This window comes from Callorhinus ursinus, unplaced genomic scaffold (genome assembly GCF_003265705.2).
Source record: "Callorhinus ursinus isolate GAN/ISIS: 27379988/994484 unplaced genomic scaffold, GSC_fseal_2.0 scaffold25, whole genome shotgun sequence".
Lineage (NCBI taxonomy): Eukaryota > Metazoa > Chordata > Mammalia > Carnivora > Otariidae > Callorhinus > Callorhinus ursinus.
The window spans coordinates 35,567,036-35,584,703 of NW_027397087.1; the positions used below are offsets into that span (position 1 = coordinate 35,567,036).

General features: G+C 46.6%; 1 protein-coding gene across 1 annotated transcript in view; it reads left to right on the forward strand.

Annotated features, from left to right (window-relative positions):
- Positions 1-17,668, forward strand: part of THSD4 (thrombospondin type 1 domain containing 4) — a 572,226-nt gene that overhangs the window by 108,090 nt on the left and 446,468 nt on the right. The window contains exon 5 of the mRNA XM_025884296.2: positions 14,874-15,321. Within this exon, the coding sequence (XP_025740081.2) occupies positions 14,874-15,321 (448 nt within the window). The remainder of the gene's footprint in view (positions 1-14,873; positions 15,322-17,668) is intronic.

The following is a 17,668-nucleotide window of genomic DNA, read 5'->3' on the forward strand; positions in this document are numbered from 1 at the left end:
TTCTTCACACGTGGTTATTATGCTGGAAATATTTCATATTTATGATAAAGAAAAAAATGAAGTGATATATGGTATGTGGATACATAGAAAGTGGTTTAAATATTCAGAGCAGGAGAGGCATCCAGAATATGAGAGAAATACAAGTGCTTCCTTCATGGGCCTTTCACATAAAAGATGTTCAAGAAATGTAAGTTGCATTATAATCACGATTGCTGTTATATTAATGAATTCAGCAGGACTTGGAGAAAATCGTTCTTCAACCTGCTTCAACCTGCTGGGGATCAGCCTCTGGGGCAGGGGGCACTGTTTGTGGGTCCCCAGGGGAGAGGGGTTAGTAGCTCACATTTGCTTAGCACCTGCCTGGGCCAGGCACTGTGCCCCACAGGTAATCTCATTGGGTTTCCCCTAAGCCCCTGTAGTCCTGGAGGGCAGCGCAGGTTCAGATTACGTCCCACACCAGCCACGGGTTTGACTCCCAGGAGGACTCCTCTCAGTGACGCTAGAGAAATGAATGCATTTACTGTTCTCTCACGCAAAATCAGCTCCGTACCACTCAGCCCACATTTGGCTCTCTGCCTCCGCGGTGACCCTCATGTGTCAAGGTTGGGGGCTCTGTGTCTCTCACCTTCGGAAAGTGCAGCCAGCGTGGTAACCACCATTTACGGAGGGCCACTGAGGGCCATGCCCTGTGCTAGTCACTTTGCCTTCATTATTTCACTGACTCTGCATGCCAGTCATGTGAGGTGGGCACTCTTAGCCCCATCTTAGCGCTGGGGATGAGATGCGGAATGACTCACCCATGGTTACACGGGTAAGAAGTAGCTGACCGGGCTTGTCTGATGGAATACCTGGGCTTTTGTCCCAGTTGATCTCTCACCCTCCTTGCTTTTCAGGGATGCCCTGCCCAGCGGGGTGGGGCTGTCGTCTTGACTCTGAGTCCTCTAGTGTTAACTTAGTCTCAGCTGGAAGTGCTCTCTGTTGGACCAGCACTAGTTCATTTTTTCGCTTTTATTCATGAATCCAAAAAGATTCCCCTTCCTCTAGCCAGACTCTTCTCTCCACTGGGGGGACACACTGGATTTCAACCTCCAGATGTCCTTGTGCAGTGAATAACCTCCTCAGCTGTAAGTAGGGTCCCTCGATAGCCGCTGGACACTGTTGCTTTCTGTTGGTCTGGAGTTGGTTTGCTTGAACACCCACTCAGTTGTCTTTATTCCACTCTGTCTGAGCCCACACTGAACAAAAGTACCTGAAGACTGGTCCCGGAAATCCGGGATCACTCAGATGCATGGGGCACCAGTGAGCACAATGATGACTTATTCTTAGGGACCCTCGGCTGATTTTCAAACACTCTAAACAAGAAGCAGCAGCCTGATGATAATATCCGAAGTCAGAATCTAAGTCCGCTCCCAGGATTGCTCCAGAAGGGCTGGGTCTGTTCTGGACTTCTCCTCAGTTTTATTTTTAGGGGTGTGTGTGCGGCCGCCCTATGGATCTCACCTCCTGGGAGGCCAGTGGGTGGGTCACTGAGGATAGGGTCTTCCTGAGGTTTGGCTTCCTGGTGCAAAAACAACCTTTCAAACTCAGAATTCCTCTACAACCACCCTTCTGCTTCCTTTGCTAGCTTGCTTGCTTCTTGGCTCCTGGTAGTGTTCCTGAATCCCTTTGTGAAAAGACTTCTTTCCTTTCTCTCATTAGCACAAATTCATCACTTCCCCTTGTGTCCCATCTCTCTCTTCTTCCCTCCGTCTTCCCTCCCCCATTTAGAAGCCTTCCAGATCCTTTTTCTCTGAAGGCTCAGAGCAAACCTGTCCACTGACTCTCATGCTGGTCTTTAGATGCCGGTCTTAAATACTTCCTGAGGCCCAGCAGCAGATCTGGTCAAGTTGGTGAATGTCTGTGACCATGTGTGCCTCACAGTAGCCAACCAGGAAAGCTTTTGTTTTCATCATCTTAATTTTTATTTCCCTAAGTGGTCAGAGTTTTGCCTCTTACCTTCCGTAGACACCAGATAATTTATTGCCCAGAACAGCTCTGGCAGGAGCTACAGTCTTCTGAACTTCTAAGAAGACATATGCACTCAACCTAAACCACTTGCTCGCAGCCTCTTTGAATTTCGCACATGCTCTCCTTTTTCCCTTTGGCAGGTTGCATTGTTCACAAATGGAACGGGGTGAGTTTCAGGACCCCAGGGCTCTCTTTCCCGTTTTAGGCTGCCGACTCCTTTTAGTCCAGCTTGCCCTGAATCACACGGCTTCTTTGTGAACACACGGTTCTGCTCTCCTGCTGCTGCACCCTTGCGTTCTTCCTCCCCTGGAATTCAGGCTCTTGGGGCTTTCCAGGTGGTGGCCAATGGTAACTGACTTTCAGTTTCACCAGCTCCCTTTGCTTCCCACCAGATGTGTAGGGCTGCCTTGCTTTCTTGTTTCCTGGAACTCAGAGCCTTTTCGTCTCTACTAATTGATCCAGAAAGGTAGGCTTTATTGACGCATTGGTCAGAATGTTGAGGAATTAAGCTGTGGTCTCCCACATATGTTATCCCAGCAAATGCTGCTGCTGGTCTCAGGGATTATGCACACAGGGTCAGAAACTGAGTAAGCCTTGCCCTGGAGAACCAGAAGACTCATGAGGGAGGCAGGCCTCTTGCCTCATGATGTTACCAAGCTGCAGTGTTCATGCTATGGCAGGGGTGTGTGCAAACTGTGCCCCCGAGAGCACTAACAGTGTGGGGCGGCTCAGGGGAGGCACATGAGGCGCTGATATTTATGTTGAGCTTGGAAGGCTACTCCAGTGCAGAAGTAGGTAGCATAGAATTGCAGGCGGGGCCTTGGAGGCCCAAGAGCTCAGTGTGTTTGGGAAATGCTGAGTGATCTGTTATGCCTGGAAAGTGTAGGGTTGGGAGGAGGCAGGGGGAGGGTGCTGAAGACTGGAGTTAAATCTGGTAAGACAGACTGAGACCAGATGATGCAGAACGCAACAGGGCACCAAGCTGGATGTGCCTTCAATTCACCTAGGTTTGAATTTTATTTTCTAGCCAGAGATGAGCCATGAGGGCTTTATGAAATTGAGGGTAACGACCAGGGCTGTGTTAAGAAAGACAAATCCAGTGGAGAGAGAAGTCAAAAGTGCATGAGCTTGCTCATCCTGACTTGGGTACCTGATGGGTGGAGATGGTGTTAGGCCATCTGGGAATATGCACTGGGATGTTTGTCATCACCAAAAGTACTGGATTGGGCATTATCGTCACTGCTGTTCCTTACACAGACTGTGTTGCTCAAGACTCCAAAGAAGCTTCCACCCAGGCATGAGGCTGGCGATGGCCTTCACTGATCTAAAAACTTTCTGGGAGTATATGACTTTTCAGATGTTGACAGTGACATTTCAGAGGAACATTTGGTCCCCTGATGATTTCTGCCCCCTCAGTCTTTGGGGGTCACAGCCTGTTTATAAGTGGGTATTTTATATCTAATCCAAATGTCTGTATAATTAAGTATTAAGGTTCCTGACTTGGTTTCTCTTTGTGATGTTGTTTGTACAGCAGATTCAGCCTCAAAGAGGCTGAGGGGAGGTTTCTGTGTTTGCTCCTTATGATCGTCCCACACCCATACACAGTTACATTCTAAAAAATTTCAGTGGAGAAACAGGTTAGCGTTTTCCTTTTTTTATTGCTTCCATGTATTGAAAACCTGTGCAAAAGGCAGAAAAAAACATTTTTTTAAGTTTTTATTTTAATCCTAGTGTAGGTAACATACAATGTTATATTAGCTTCAGATGTACAATATAGTGATTCAGCACTTCCGTAACATCACCCGGTGCTCATCTTGACAAGTGCCCTCCTTAGTCCCCATCACCGATGTCACCCATCCCCCCACCCACCTCCCCTCTGGTGACCATCTTGTGTTCTCTAGAGTTCAGAGTCTGATCCTTGATTTGTGTCCGTCTCTCTTTTATTTTTTCCCTTTGCTTGTTTGTTTTGTTTCTTTTATTCCACATATGAGCGAAATCCTACATTATTTGTCTTTCTCTGAACTATTTCACTTAGCATAATGCTCTCTAGCTCCACCCGTATTGTTGCAAATGGCAAGATTTCATTCTTTTTTTTTTAAGATTTTATTTACTTATTTGAGAGAGAGCGCACACAAGCGGGGGTTAGGGCAGAGGGAGAGGGACAAGCAGACTCTCCGCTCAGTGGGGAGCCTGACGTGGGGCTCCCAGGACCCCAAGATCATGACCTGAGTTGAAGTCAGATGCTTAACTGACTGAGCCACCCAGGTGCCCCTGGATCTCATTTTTTTTCATGGCTGAGTAATATTCCACCTTCTTTATCCATTCATCAATTGATGGACACTTGGGTTGCTTCCATATCTTGGCTATTGTAGATAATGTTGCAATGATCATAGGGGTGCCCATATCCCTTTGAATTAGTGTTTTTTTATCCTTTGCATAAATACACAGTAGTGCAGTTGCTGAATCCTAGGGTAGTTCTATTTTCAACTTTTTGAGGAACCTCCACACTGTTTTCCAGGCTGGCTGCACCAGTTTGCATTCCCACCAACAGAGTAAGAGGGTTTCCCTTTCTCCACATCCTCGCCAACATCTGTTGTTTCCTGTGTTGTTAATTTTAGCCATTCTGACGAATGTGAGGTGGTATCTCATTGTGATTTTGATTTGTATTTCTGTGATGATGAGTGATGTGGAGCATCTTTTCATGTGTCTGTTGGCCATCTGTATATCTTCTTTGGAGAAATGTCTGTGCATGTCTTCTGCCCATTTTTAAATTGGATTATTTGTTTTTTGGGTGTTGAGTTTTATAAGTTCTTTATACATCTTGGATACTATAGAAAAGACATTTTTTATGGTAGTACAAAGGATAAGAAATGACAAATGAGTCTGTCTCGATTCCTCCCTCTTGGGCGATTCCCCAGGTTTCATTAGTAACCCTCAGAAATACATCCTGCCTATATGCACTTTCATATACTATGTACGTTTTTTCTCTGTTCTGTTTCTTTCTTCTTTATTCACACAAAGAGGAGTGTGGACATCTTCAGTTCAGTGTCTTTGGTGTCTTGTTCTTTTTTACTTAACTGTGTTTTAGAGGCCACTCTATCTCAGTATATATGCATCTGCCTTGTTCTTTTAAGCAGCCTCATGGTCCTCCAGTGTCTACATGTACCATCATTTAACTCGCTCCTTATTCCCCCATTTAAGGACACATGGATCATGTTTCACATTTATAATTTATTTATATATAAGATTTATTTATTTATTTGACACAGAGAGAGAGAGAGAGAGAGAGAGAGACAGGAACGACAGCACAAGCAGGAGGAACGGCAGAGAGAGAAGGAGAAGCAGACTCCCCGCTGAGCAGGGACCCCCCCCCAGCCCCCGACGTGGATCTCGATCCCAGGACCCTGAAACAATGACCTAAGCTGAAGTCAAACCCTTAACCGACTGAGCCACCCAGGCGCCCCTCACGTTTATAATTTCTAAGTCCCAACTCAGATATGCAAAATGCACTCAATTTTTCTATAACTAGACTTGGTTCATGAGCCTCTGTGTCTGCCGCTGCAGGACAACTGCCAGTTCTAGGAGACTCTGATGGTCGGACGCAGCATGTTCGACATGATCGGTTCAGGGTTTATGCTTAGTTCAGTCAGGACTCTCCCCCTTCTTTGTATTCTAGCCTTCTCCCTGGGGGATGGGGCTCCCGCAGGAGGGGTTCCTGCACAGTCATGGTGAGGGGAGCACGGTGTCTGCTCTGCCTCAGTGCTTTCCACCCTTTGTAGTAACTGCTGCTGAAATCCCCACACTCCTTTGGGATGACCCCTTGGGGGAGGCCCCTCCGCCATGACGCCTCCCTCCCGTGTCTTGCTCCGGTAGGTGGCATGTTGGACGAGGTCTTCCCCACAAAGCTGGCAGGTCCCTTCCGTCTCAGGTTCCTAAACGGATCTGGAGTTTGTGTCGTACCCCACCCCAGGCCGGAGCGTTCTGGCCTAATCTCTGTTTACTGCCTCTCACTTCCTCCCTCATCTACCTGCTAATCAAACTCTTTATTTCCTTTGGTTTGAGAAGATAATTACAAGGTCCTACCTAGCACCTTCCTCATATACATAAACCATACCTCTGCTCTTTATGCCCCACACTTTGACTCTTGACAAAGCTTAGCTTTTCAGACTCTCTCCTTGTGGTGATCTTCGGGTTTTGTCTGGTGCTGGAATGACCTCAAGGTCATTCCAGGAGCACTGTGTGGAAAAGAAGGGATTCCTAAGAGGGAGAAATGCACTAGGGCTAGTTCCAGAAAACATTGTCCTACCAGGTGGTTTCTGGTGTCCTGCCAGTTCACCATGGCTGCAGTGAGGACCCTTGAGCCCACGTCTCTGTGTACCTTTTTTTTAGATTTATTTATTTAAAAGATTTTATTATTCATTTATTTATTTGAGAGAGAGAATGAGCATATGTGAGAGAGCACAAGCAGGGGGAGCCGCAGGTAAAGGGAGAAGCAGGTTCCCCGCTGAGCAGGGAGCCTGACTCAGGACTAGATCCCAGGACCCTGGGATCATGGCCTGAGCAGAAGGCAGATGCTTAACCGACTGAGCCACCCAGACGCCCTTATTTATTTATTTATTTATTTATTTATTTATTTATTTATTTATTTATTTTCAGAGAGAGAGAGAGAGAGAGAGAGAGAGAGCGCGCTCACACACACGCACGCACGCACGAGTGGGAAGAGGGGCAGAGGGAGAGGGAGAGGGAGGTCTCCATGACCAGTGTGGAGCCTGACACCGGACTCGATCTCACGACCCATGGGATCATGACCTGAGCTGAAACCAGGAATTGGACACTCAACTTACTGGGCCCCCCAGGTACTCCCTCCATATACTTTTATAAGCATGTAAGAATATAACTCCTACATACGATTCCTATCGCCCAGCATCTTTTAAAATGTTTATAAAAACCTCGTAAAAGATGCATTTGGTCATACCAATGGATTTTGGAAAAAATATTTCACTTGATGGTAATTGCAAATGACATCTTCCTCCCTCTCTCCCAGTTTAAGGTGCCAAGTGGAAATGCTTTGTTTCCTCAGTGAGGGGAGGAAAGGAAGAAGGGTGTGCATATCTGGGGGGCTTGTGTGGAGGCAGCACCCCCCATCTGTAACCAGGAATCTGTGATACTTAGTTTAGTATTTCCTCAGGCCTGTGCTCAGGTCTGGAGATGGGCCAGCCAAATGTGCCCCAAAATGTTGGCTTGGTAAGAGTTTCATTTTGATATATCATAACAATGGAAAGTACAAATATGGCATCAAGGATTCTTTAAAATCATGGCGAGATGGTTCATTAGATGTAGTAGGAGCTCAGACTTTCTGAGCAGCTTCTGGCACAGGGACTCCCCAGCTCCCCTGATTCTGTCTGGCATCTCTAGTTGTCAGTAATCTCCCATCTTCCCTATGGAAGAATTGATGTCTGCTTCCTAGCCATTCAGCTCAGGTACCTAGCTACAAAGGAATGCTGCTTCTCTAAGCGCCGTGAGAGCCAGAGCCCCCAGGATCAAGCAGGGCAAGGAGACCTCCGCCTGGAGCTGGGGGAGCTGCTCTCACTGCCTGCCTCCTTCATGGAGGTCCCGCTTCCCCATGGTGCCCGGGCTCAGACTTCTGGGGCTCCTCGCAGGCCTGTCCCAGGGACTGTGGCTCTGCTGGACGCGGCGGCCCATGTGTGGCTCCTGTCAGCACGGCTCAGAGAGGCCGGGCCCCACACAGAGACTTGTCTGAGCTCTAAGGCCAAACCAAAGGGAACTCAACATGGAGAGTCTAAGAAATGCAAACAGCCTGGCTTTTGGAGGGCAGGCTTCTCTCTCTGCCTATTCCACTCAGTGCTCAGCAAAGAGGCGGGAAGCCATGCGATAACCACAAGCAGCCTTGCCCGGTGGCTCTCCAGCTCTGACAGACATGCGTGGAGGCACCCCGACCCCATAATTCATCCCTCCTTTTGAGAATAAAGGCCGAGTCCCAGCCCCTGCCGGGTCCCTCTTTCCATTCCGAGAACCTGTTTCTTCTCCAGGGGTTGATACCAGGAATGGCCTCTCCCAGTGGATGAGACTTTTATTCTTACGTAGAGGAAGGTGGCCTTATCCTCAGTGCCACACCAGTTTAACCATCTTTTCATAAAATATAATATTTCATAAAGCAGAAATGAAACAAATGCATTAATGGGAAGGGGGGTTTTCCTTCCTTTGGCAGTTGTGGTTTGAGCCATTCATTCATTCGTTATTTCAGTTCTTCAATAGTTGCTCAGCACTTCCTATGCCAGGTTCTCGGGATAGAAGACAAATAAGAGGTATCCCCGGCCCCGAAGGAGCCTGCAGCCTGGTAAACTAAGGCAGACTAAACAATCATGCTGTAACTAAACAGTTCCATGGGGTCCAAGAGAAGGCTGAAAGAGAAGGACATGGATTTTATGCAGTGAAGCGTTGGGCTGGAGTTCGCACCAGGAAGAGCATTACTGGGGAGGTAATGCTTCTGCGGAGTCCCAAAGGGGGAAGAGGTAGTCAGTCTAGGACCTGGCGGTAGAGAAGGCAGCCTCGAGAGGAAATAGCATGAACAGCGTGTGAGAAATGAGTGCACGGAGTGTGGTGTGGGTGGTCCGTGAGGTGCCAGGGGCTGTGACAAGACAGGCAGCCGGAGTCGTGTCGTGCAGCCTGAGTGGCAAAGCCGAGGAGTGTGGACTGGACACAGAGCTGTGGGGAGAGCGGAAGGGCCAGCCGACTTTGGGCGAGGGGGGGGCATGTGGGGGTGAAACAGAGCAGTGGTTTTCACAGTGTGGTCCCCAGACCAGCATCAGCATTGCCTGGGAACGTGTTAGAAATGCAGATTCCCAGATCCCACCCCAGATCTCCTGAATCAGACTCTTGGCAGGTGGGCTCAGTGGCCCGTTTTAACAAGACTGCCTGGTGATCTTGATGCTTCCTCAAGTTTGAGAGTTGCTGATGTGGAGACTATAGGAAGAACTAGAAGGGGAACAGTCTTGGAGGGGGGAAAGATGATGAATTTGGGCTCGAATGTGTGGAGTTTGAGATGTGTGTGGGGATGAGTGGGCGAGTGTGGTCCCAAGACCCACGGCATTGGCATCACATGGGAGCTTGTTACAAATGCAGAATCTAAGGTCCAGCCAGACCTCCTGAATCAGAAGCTGTATCTTGACAAGATTCCCAGGTGAGAAGCAGACTCTCTGTAGTCTAGAGGTCAGTTGGGACTATGCGGTATACTCAGGAGAAGGGTCTGGGCAGGCAGAAGAAGTGTGGGTGTTGTCTGTTACCGGTGATGGTTGCAATGACACATTTCCCAGGCACGTGCGTAGGGTTGAGAAAAGGAGACTAGATGCGGTGTCTGTGCTGGAATGCTCACGCTGGCTGGGACTAACATCACAAAGCTGCACAACATCACACATAATGAGGCCCTGGATGGCAGCCAGCCTGTTATAAGGAAAACATTTTATGTGCTTGTTACCCTTTCCAAAATGCTATTTGCAGCCACTATTTCAAGAAACAACAATTTCCCAGACACCCACAGTAGGTCATGAGAAGGACTGGGACCGGAACCTGGTGTCAGAGCCCTACTGTTAGGTTCTTGTCATTGGGCCATCCTGTGGGGGAGGGAGGCTCTGCATTTACTTCTGTTTCAGGGTCTGAAATGTGGAATAAGCAGAGAAGACATTACACAGGATGCTCAATAGATGTTCATAGAATCTGCTCAATAAAGGTTTGTCGATGGTTATTGAAACAAATGATGGAAAACAAAATGACAAAAAGTGCATTCCTATTGGTAACCTCAATTTGATCTTTAAAACATCATTATAAGTTGATAAGACAGGAATTATTCATGGTCTAATTTTTTAAAAAGTAACAGCTTTATTGAGATATAATTAATATGCCATAAAACCAATCATTTAAAGTGTAATTCAGTGGGGCGCCTGGGTGGCTCAATCAGTTAAGCGTCTGACTCTTGATTTCGGCTCAGGTCATGATCTCGGGGTCCTGGGATTGAGCCCTGTGTCGGGCTCCCAGCTCAGCAGGGAGTCTGCTTCTCCCTCTCCCTCTGCCCCTCCCCCTTCTCTAGTACTCTCTCTCTTTAAAATAGATAAGTAAATCTTAAGAAAAATAAAAAATGAAGTGCCTAATTCAGTGGGTTTTATTATATTCACAGGCTGTGCAACCATCTCCACTGTCTAATTGCAGAACATTTCTATCACCCCAAAAAGAAACCCCATATCCTTCAGCTGTCACTCTCTATTTTTCCCTCCCTAAATCCCCTGGCAACGGCTAATCTTACTTTTTTAATTATTATTTTTTAAATTTAAATTCTAGTTGACATATGGTTCAGTATTGGTTTTAGGAGTAGAGTTCAGTGGCTCATCACTTATGTACAACACCAAGGGCTCATCACAACAAGTGTCCTCCTTAATGCCCATCACCCATCTAGCCCATCCCCCACCCACCTCTCTCCATCAACCGTCAGTTTGTTCTCTATCATTAAAAGTCTCTCATGATTTCTCTCCCTCTCTCTTTTATTCCCCCCTCCCGTATGTTCATCCATTTTGTTTCTTAAATTCGACATATGAGTGAGATCATATGGTATTTGTTTCTCTGACTTACTTTGCTTAGCGTAACATTCTCTAGCTCCATCCACACCATTGCAAATGGCAAGATCTCAATTTTTTTGATGGCTGAGTAGTATTCCATTGGGTATGTATACCCCCTCTTCTTTATTCATTCATCAGTCGATGGGCATTTGGGCTCTTTTCATAGTTTGGCTACTGTGTAATCTACTTTCTCTGTGGATTTGTCTCTTCTGGTTAGTGCATATCAATAGGATATGTGGCCTTTTGTGTTTGGCCTGTTTCACTTAGAATGTTTTTGAGGTTCATCTCTGTTTTAGCATATCTCAGTACTCTGTCCCTTTTATGGCTGAATAATAACCCATTCTTTGGATATACTGTTTTGTTTGTCCACTTATCACTTGATGGACATGGGTTGTTTCTGTGTCCTAGCTGTTGTGAAGAAAGCAGTTATGTACATTCACGTGTGAGTTTTTGTGTGGACATATGTTTTCATTTCTCTTGGGTATATAGCTAAGATCGGAATTGCTGGGTCATATGGTAACTGCATTTACCTTTACTGAGGAACTTCCAGATAGCTTTCCAAAGTGACTGCACCATTTTACATTCCCTCCAGGAATATGCGAGGGGTCATTTCTCTGCATCGTCTCCAACACTTGTCCTCTTTATTGCAGCCCTCCTGGTGGGTGTGCTCTCATTTTATGGGTAAGAAAACGGATGGTGCATTGTTTACCAAAGTTCATAGAGCCTAGTAGGTTGCCAAGTTAGAACTTTTTCTTTCTTTAAAGCAAATACTTGCATGATGCATGCTCTGTGCTAGGCATTATTTAAGTTTTTTGCTCTTACTATTTATTCTTTACAACAACCTGAAAGGAAGGTACTGTTATCATCTGGTTTATAAATGCATACAGGGCCTAGAGCTGGGGTCCTTGGGCACAACACTGAAGGAGACAGCACTCTGAGATTCCACCAGCACCTACACGACCCTTCCGTGCTGCATCCTGTGTGCCTCACTGGCCTCATCTTAGCCCTGACCCTGTGTGAAGAAACTGACACAGCGGAAGATGGAGTAACTTACCCGAAGCTGCATAAGTCAGTACATGGCAGAGTTGGCATTCCAACCCAGGAAACCTGGCTTCAGAGCTCAAGCCATTAACCACTATGCTGTGCTCACACGTAGGCCTTTGATGCCCAACCTGGGCTTTTTTCTGTTTCTTTCTCAAGACCTACGCTTCCCAAATTTGACAAGTGAGGAATGCAAAGTAAAATCCCAAAGATGGGTTATAGGGAGACCAAACAGAACTAACTGAGCTCACAGCTTGCCAGGTACCTACCGCATGTTCCATGGAAGAGTTAACTGGCCACACAGTTTCCCTTGGCCACATCTGTGCTTGTTATCCCAACACTGCATAAATCTGCCTAGTTCGTGTCGGCCACCCTGCAAGTGTCCAGATGGACCCTGTCCTGGTGGGGAAGGGGCCATCCTGAACCGTCAGGATGATGAGTTCTGCCCGCTGTAAGGAAAACACATGCTCTCTTGGCCAAGTGGCGATGAATCTGCCCTTCAATCCAGCATCCCGATTCAAGGATGCAGAAATCACATCTCTCACAATCACACCCCAACTGGTGGCTCACTCTTGTTAGCCTGTTTATCAGAGTTAACCGCTCGTTTGTTTTTGAAACATCATCTTTCCAGTGGTGATGCTGTTCCTGTGGGTTTTGCATGGTTCTCCATTTAGGCCGAGGCTCCTGGAAGGTAACCTGGATACAAAAATGTTCATCCTCAGGGTGATGGGCGGCCTTTGGAAAGATGCTTACCCAAGTCATCAGCCAACAGTAGGTTCTCCCTCTGCTGCCTCTGTTCCCCAAGAGCAGGATCAAGTCAGTCCCGGTTCAGTAGCTCTCGGTAGGTGAGATGCAGCAGTGCATCCTGGCCCAGGCCAGCAGATTTCTGTTACGTTAGAAGAAAATTTTACAGCTGTTGTTCTCCATTAAAAATGGTCACTCTTGGAGCACCTGGGTGGTGCTGTCGGTTAAGCATCTGACTCTTGGTTTTGGCACAGGTCATGATCTCAGGGTGTTGAGATGGAGGCCCTTGCTGGGAGTCTGCTTGAGTTTCTCTCCCCCTTTCTCTCTGCCCCTGCCCCCCTACTCTTGCACACTCTCTCTCTCTCAAATCAATCAGTAAATCTTTTAAAAATACAATCTTTTATGGTTGCATTTTTACCCTTTTGTTTGGAATTTCAATTCCTCAAAGCTGTGGGACTCTGGACCAGCAGGACCAGCAGCACCTGGGAACTTGTTGGAAACGCAGAGTCTCAGGCCCCACCCCAGACCAAGTGAATCAGAGTCTGCCTCTAACAAGATCCCTAGCTGATTCCTGGGCACATCCAAGTTTGAGAAGCACTGCTCCATGTGTCCTCATTTCTCAATAACCAAGCTGGCATCTCCACCCAGCGTTTACTTTGAGGCTGGAATTCTTGGTAGGCTTTCAGATCTTAAAAAGAAAAGACACACACACAGAGAAATTCTTTCCCTCGCCTTTACATGATGTCATTCATTTTACCTGGCCTGCCACAAGAAAGAAAAAGGCAGATTACATCCAAGTTATATATATTTTTAAGACTAACTTCTTAATTGCCTGTCTTAAAGCGGCACACTGGATCCCCCATCATTAACAGAGTCCCAAGTGTTGCCAAGATTAATCGAGAAATGCCTCAAGGCAAAATAAACACTGTAGCACAGTTTAATTCAAAACCATATCAGCTAAGAATGAAGGTGCAATTAGTGATAAAGATGTTAATAATTAGTTGTGGTCTGTTAAATTTTATATTCGGTGGTTACATAGAATGAAGAAAGAATTTCCTCATGAGGACAGAAATTAATGTTTCACCTTCATTGCTATTTTAATGTGCTTATTTTAATGGGGCCATCCTGTAGAAACCCTTGGGCACATTTCCAATTTTACATAAATGTAGAATTAATTATTATGGAAGCATATAATTTTAGAGCTGGAATGACCTTCATGGTCATTAGATCCAGCTCAGACATTTTACAAAGAAGAAATGATTTCTTCAGGTCCTGCCACCGAGTATTGGAACCTTGCTCCCCAACTCAGACCAGTGACAGTGAAACCCCTTCTCACATCCCTGCAGACAGAAATGCTTCTTTTTGCCTCAAAAATCCCACAGCTTTGAGTTGAAATTCCAAACAAAAGTGTGTAGTTGCTCTCAAGTCCCTTACTCCACCTTACCCCACCATGTTCTGGTTGCTTTCTGTTGTAAGGTTGCTTGGGAACCATATCTGACTCACTTTTATATTCCTGACCATTCCTAGCTCTGGGTTTTGTAAACAGTAGTCGCATAATAAATTTACATGCAGTGTGTTGTGCTGGAGCTGTTCTATCCCATTCACTAGAGCTGGTTGTGTCTTCATGATGGTGGCTTGAGATTGGCCATGGAGGAAACATTTACACCCTGGATGTAGATAAATGCCACAAACCAGGGCTATCTCCACCCCACCCCCAAAAACCAGCACACAACTGTTTATGTGATTTTTCTAAGGTCACAAGGCAGCAGGTCTTGACAAAATCTAAAGATTATACCAACACGAAGATGCCTGTTCACCCAGTGTTCAGCGTGTGTTGCCTCAAGAGTGATGGATGGCCAACTGTTTGACCTCCTCTAATTTCTTTGGGGATTAATTTTGACCGAGAGCAAGTCAGGCCTCAGGGCTGCATTAGGGTGTGGTTGCTTAGCTAAATTCCACTTACCTGGAAAAGCTATTTGGGCATGAATGGTAAAGGAAACTGGTCTGAAATATCAGGCACAGTTGAGTGAGAAAAAAAAACCCCACAGATTATTTTCAGAGAAAACAAATGAATAGGAAGTTACTGTGGCCGAAATTACAATTATATCCTTATACTTCTCAAAAAACCTCAGTGGCTCCCTACAGCCTGCAAACAGGCCCAAAGGCCCTGCCGTCAGTCACATACTGACCACAGCTTACTGTTCCAACCTCATTTTCCACCACTCACATCGCCCACCTTCTTTCGACTTTCCAGCCTCTGTGGAGCCCCTCTGCGCCAGCTTCCATGACGTCCCCTTCTCCTGGAATGCCCTCCCTCTACCTCCCTGGTCCACCATAGGCTCTGTCCCAGAGTTTCCATCCCTCCCCAGTCCCCTCCATCGTGGACCACAGCTTCGGGGTTAACACGGAGCTTCCTGTGACTCGGTTCATCTCCGCTTGTGTGTCTTTCTTTAGGAGCAGGACCCGTGGTCCCATCGGCCCTGGCAAGTATGGCTACGGGAAGGCCCCGTACATCTTACCACTGCAGACGGACTCCGCACACTCGCCGCAGAGGCTTCGGAGGCAGAGGCCCCCGTCCCGGCATTCCAGGACCCAGGGGGCATCCGGTCCTAGCCACGGCTACGGCCCGCCGGCCCACCGGGCTCCCCAGCATGGGCCTCTGTACCAGAGTGACGGTGGCCCTCGTTCTGGACTGCAGACCTCCAAGGCCTCCCTCTACCAGCGGCCCTTGACCCACGACCAAGGCTTTCCCGCAGCTTCCAGTCTCTTCCACGGCCCGGAAACCAGCAGCAACCATGGCTTGGGGGCCCCCAGGGCAGCTCAGAGCTTCTCGCAGCCCGCCCGGTCTGCAGCCATCTCCTGCATTGGGGCCTATCGGCAGTACAAGCTGTGCAACACCAATGTGAGTACACACGGCCTCACGTGGGCCTGGGGACCACTATCGCTCCTCTTTCTGCGTTGCCGTCACGTGGAAGACAGCGAGGGCCCGGTCCCTTAGGCCATGTTAATGCACCCGTATATCTTCTCTCCCTCTCTCTTCTCTCCATGAGTTCTCCATGGATACTTCCCCTTTTCGTAAGGTTGTGACTTTAGTAACTTAGGAATAACTTCTTGACGGTCGCTGTTGCTGCGACCTCCATATTCTCAGGGGCGTCGTATCAACAATATTTATTCTTTGTGCACAGGTCGGTGGGTCAAGGGCAGTTTGGCTAGTTTAGGGCCGAAGGTGGCAGTGCCCAAGACGTGGGAGTTGGCGGAGGTTTGACCAGCATCCGTAATGTTCCAGTCAGTGTCCTGCCATTCTAGGCATGAGCACTTTGGATATTGTATGATGAAAAAGCCTGAGAGTGAATAACTTGCTGAAGATTCCATAGCTAATCAGTAGCAAAGTGAATTATAAATGGGAACTACATAAGATGACCAAATGTGGTTTTTTAAAAAAAAAAAAAATCAGTTTAAAGAGTATATCTAAAGGAGAAAGGAATAAGAGAATGTTCAAAGGTTAAATTTCCAAGTTGCTCTGTTTTTCATTAATAATTTAATCTGCCTTAATATTCTGTTACTGGGCAACAGGACAGCTGTTACATATTAGCTTCAATTTCCTCATTAAAAATATATTTCCTGCTATAGAGTCCATAGAAACGACTTAATTTGTGATCTTAATAATTCCTCTGAATGCCTGGATTGCTTTTTAGCCTGTTCTTCCACTGACAGACTTCAGGAATTATTAATTTTTGTAAAGCAGTAATTTTTCTAAAGCCATTACAAATCAGTCAACCATTAAGTCTTAATTAAGCATCACTGCTTGCTTGTAACGGACCGAGAGACATGGAAGATGAAAGAAAAGTCGTATTATCTATCTTGTAGAGTCGTTAGGAGGATCAAATGAGGTGATATTAAGACAGGACTTTATAAATCGAAAAGAAATACTTGTGTCCGTGATCATACATGGTCCTTGTTCTTGAATATCATTACTATCCTTTTAAGGATCTTTAAGATTCAGGGGCACCTGGGGAGTTCAGTCGGTTAAGCATCTGACTCTTGATTTCAGCCCAGGTCATGATCTCAGGGTCGTGAGATAGAGCCCCGTGGCTCCGTGACAGCCTCCGAGGTGGGTGTGGAGTCTGCCCCTCCCCCACTCTCTCTCTTTCTCTCTTAAAAAGAAGTAAAATTAAAATCTTTTAAAAAATAAATGAAATGAATTCATCTGTAATGTAGAACACAGTCTCCCATTGACTAGTATGTTTCTTAATTTTGAAGACCACATAAATCATAAAGAGAAAGAAAAAGAGAGCGAACATTTGGCACATATGTGGACCTGGTATCTACTTAGTATTTCTGTCACTTCACCTACATTTTGCAAGTACGCACATTTTGCTAGGCCTGTGCTGCTGACAGCAGGGCCACCTCTCTCCATGTGCACGTTGTAGCTTTTTGGGTACTAGGATGACTCCACTATTAAGGACATTGAATTGCAAGGAATCTTAGAAAATGCCTGTGAATTTATGATGTCTGCCATCATTTGGCAGCTGGCAAAGTAACACCGCAAACCCAGGACAGAGACGTCAATGTCGACAAAAGATTATATAGCTTTAGTTCCGTTTTCTTGGCTGTAACATTTCACACAGTGTCCTCCCCAGTGCACCCCATCATCCCAAGTCCCATCTTACTTACCCTTATTGAGAGATGCCATTCCTTAGAGGCCCCATGACTGCCTGTCTTCTTTTTATAAGCCCGTGGCTTCTTGGCTCTTGGGTCATCCCCTAGCCCCCATGAACACCTTAACACTCCCTGTGTTAGGGCTCCCTAAGACCTCTCCTAGGTTTGATGATTTGCTGGGAGGACTCATAGCTATGATTTATTACAATAAAAGGATACAGAGCAAAATCAGCAAAGAGAAAGGCACATGGGTCAAAGTCTAGAGGAAGCCAGGCACACACTTCCAAAGTCCTCTCCCAGTGGAGTCACACAGGATTTGCTTAATTCCCCCAACCAATGAGTTGTGACAACGCGTGTGAAGTGTTGTCTACAAGGGAAGCTCATTAGAGACTCGGTGCCCAAGGTTTTTACTGGGGGCTGGTCGCATGGGCACCCTCTGCCTGCCACATACCAGAATTCCAGACTCCTAGAAGGAAAGCAGGTGTTTGGCATTAACTGTATTGCTAATACAAATAGTTTGGGCAAAGTGAGTCACTCTTATCACTCAGGGAGTGATGGAAACCCTTCTGAAATCCAAGTTCCCAGATGCC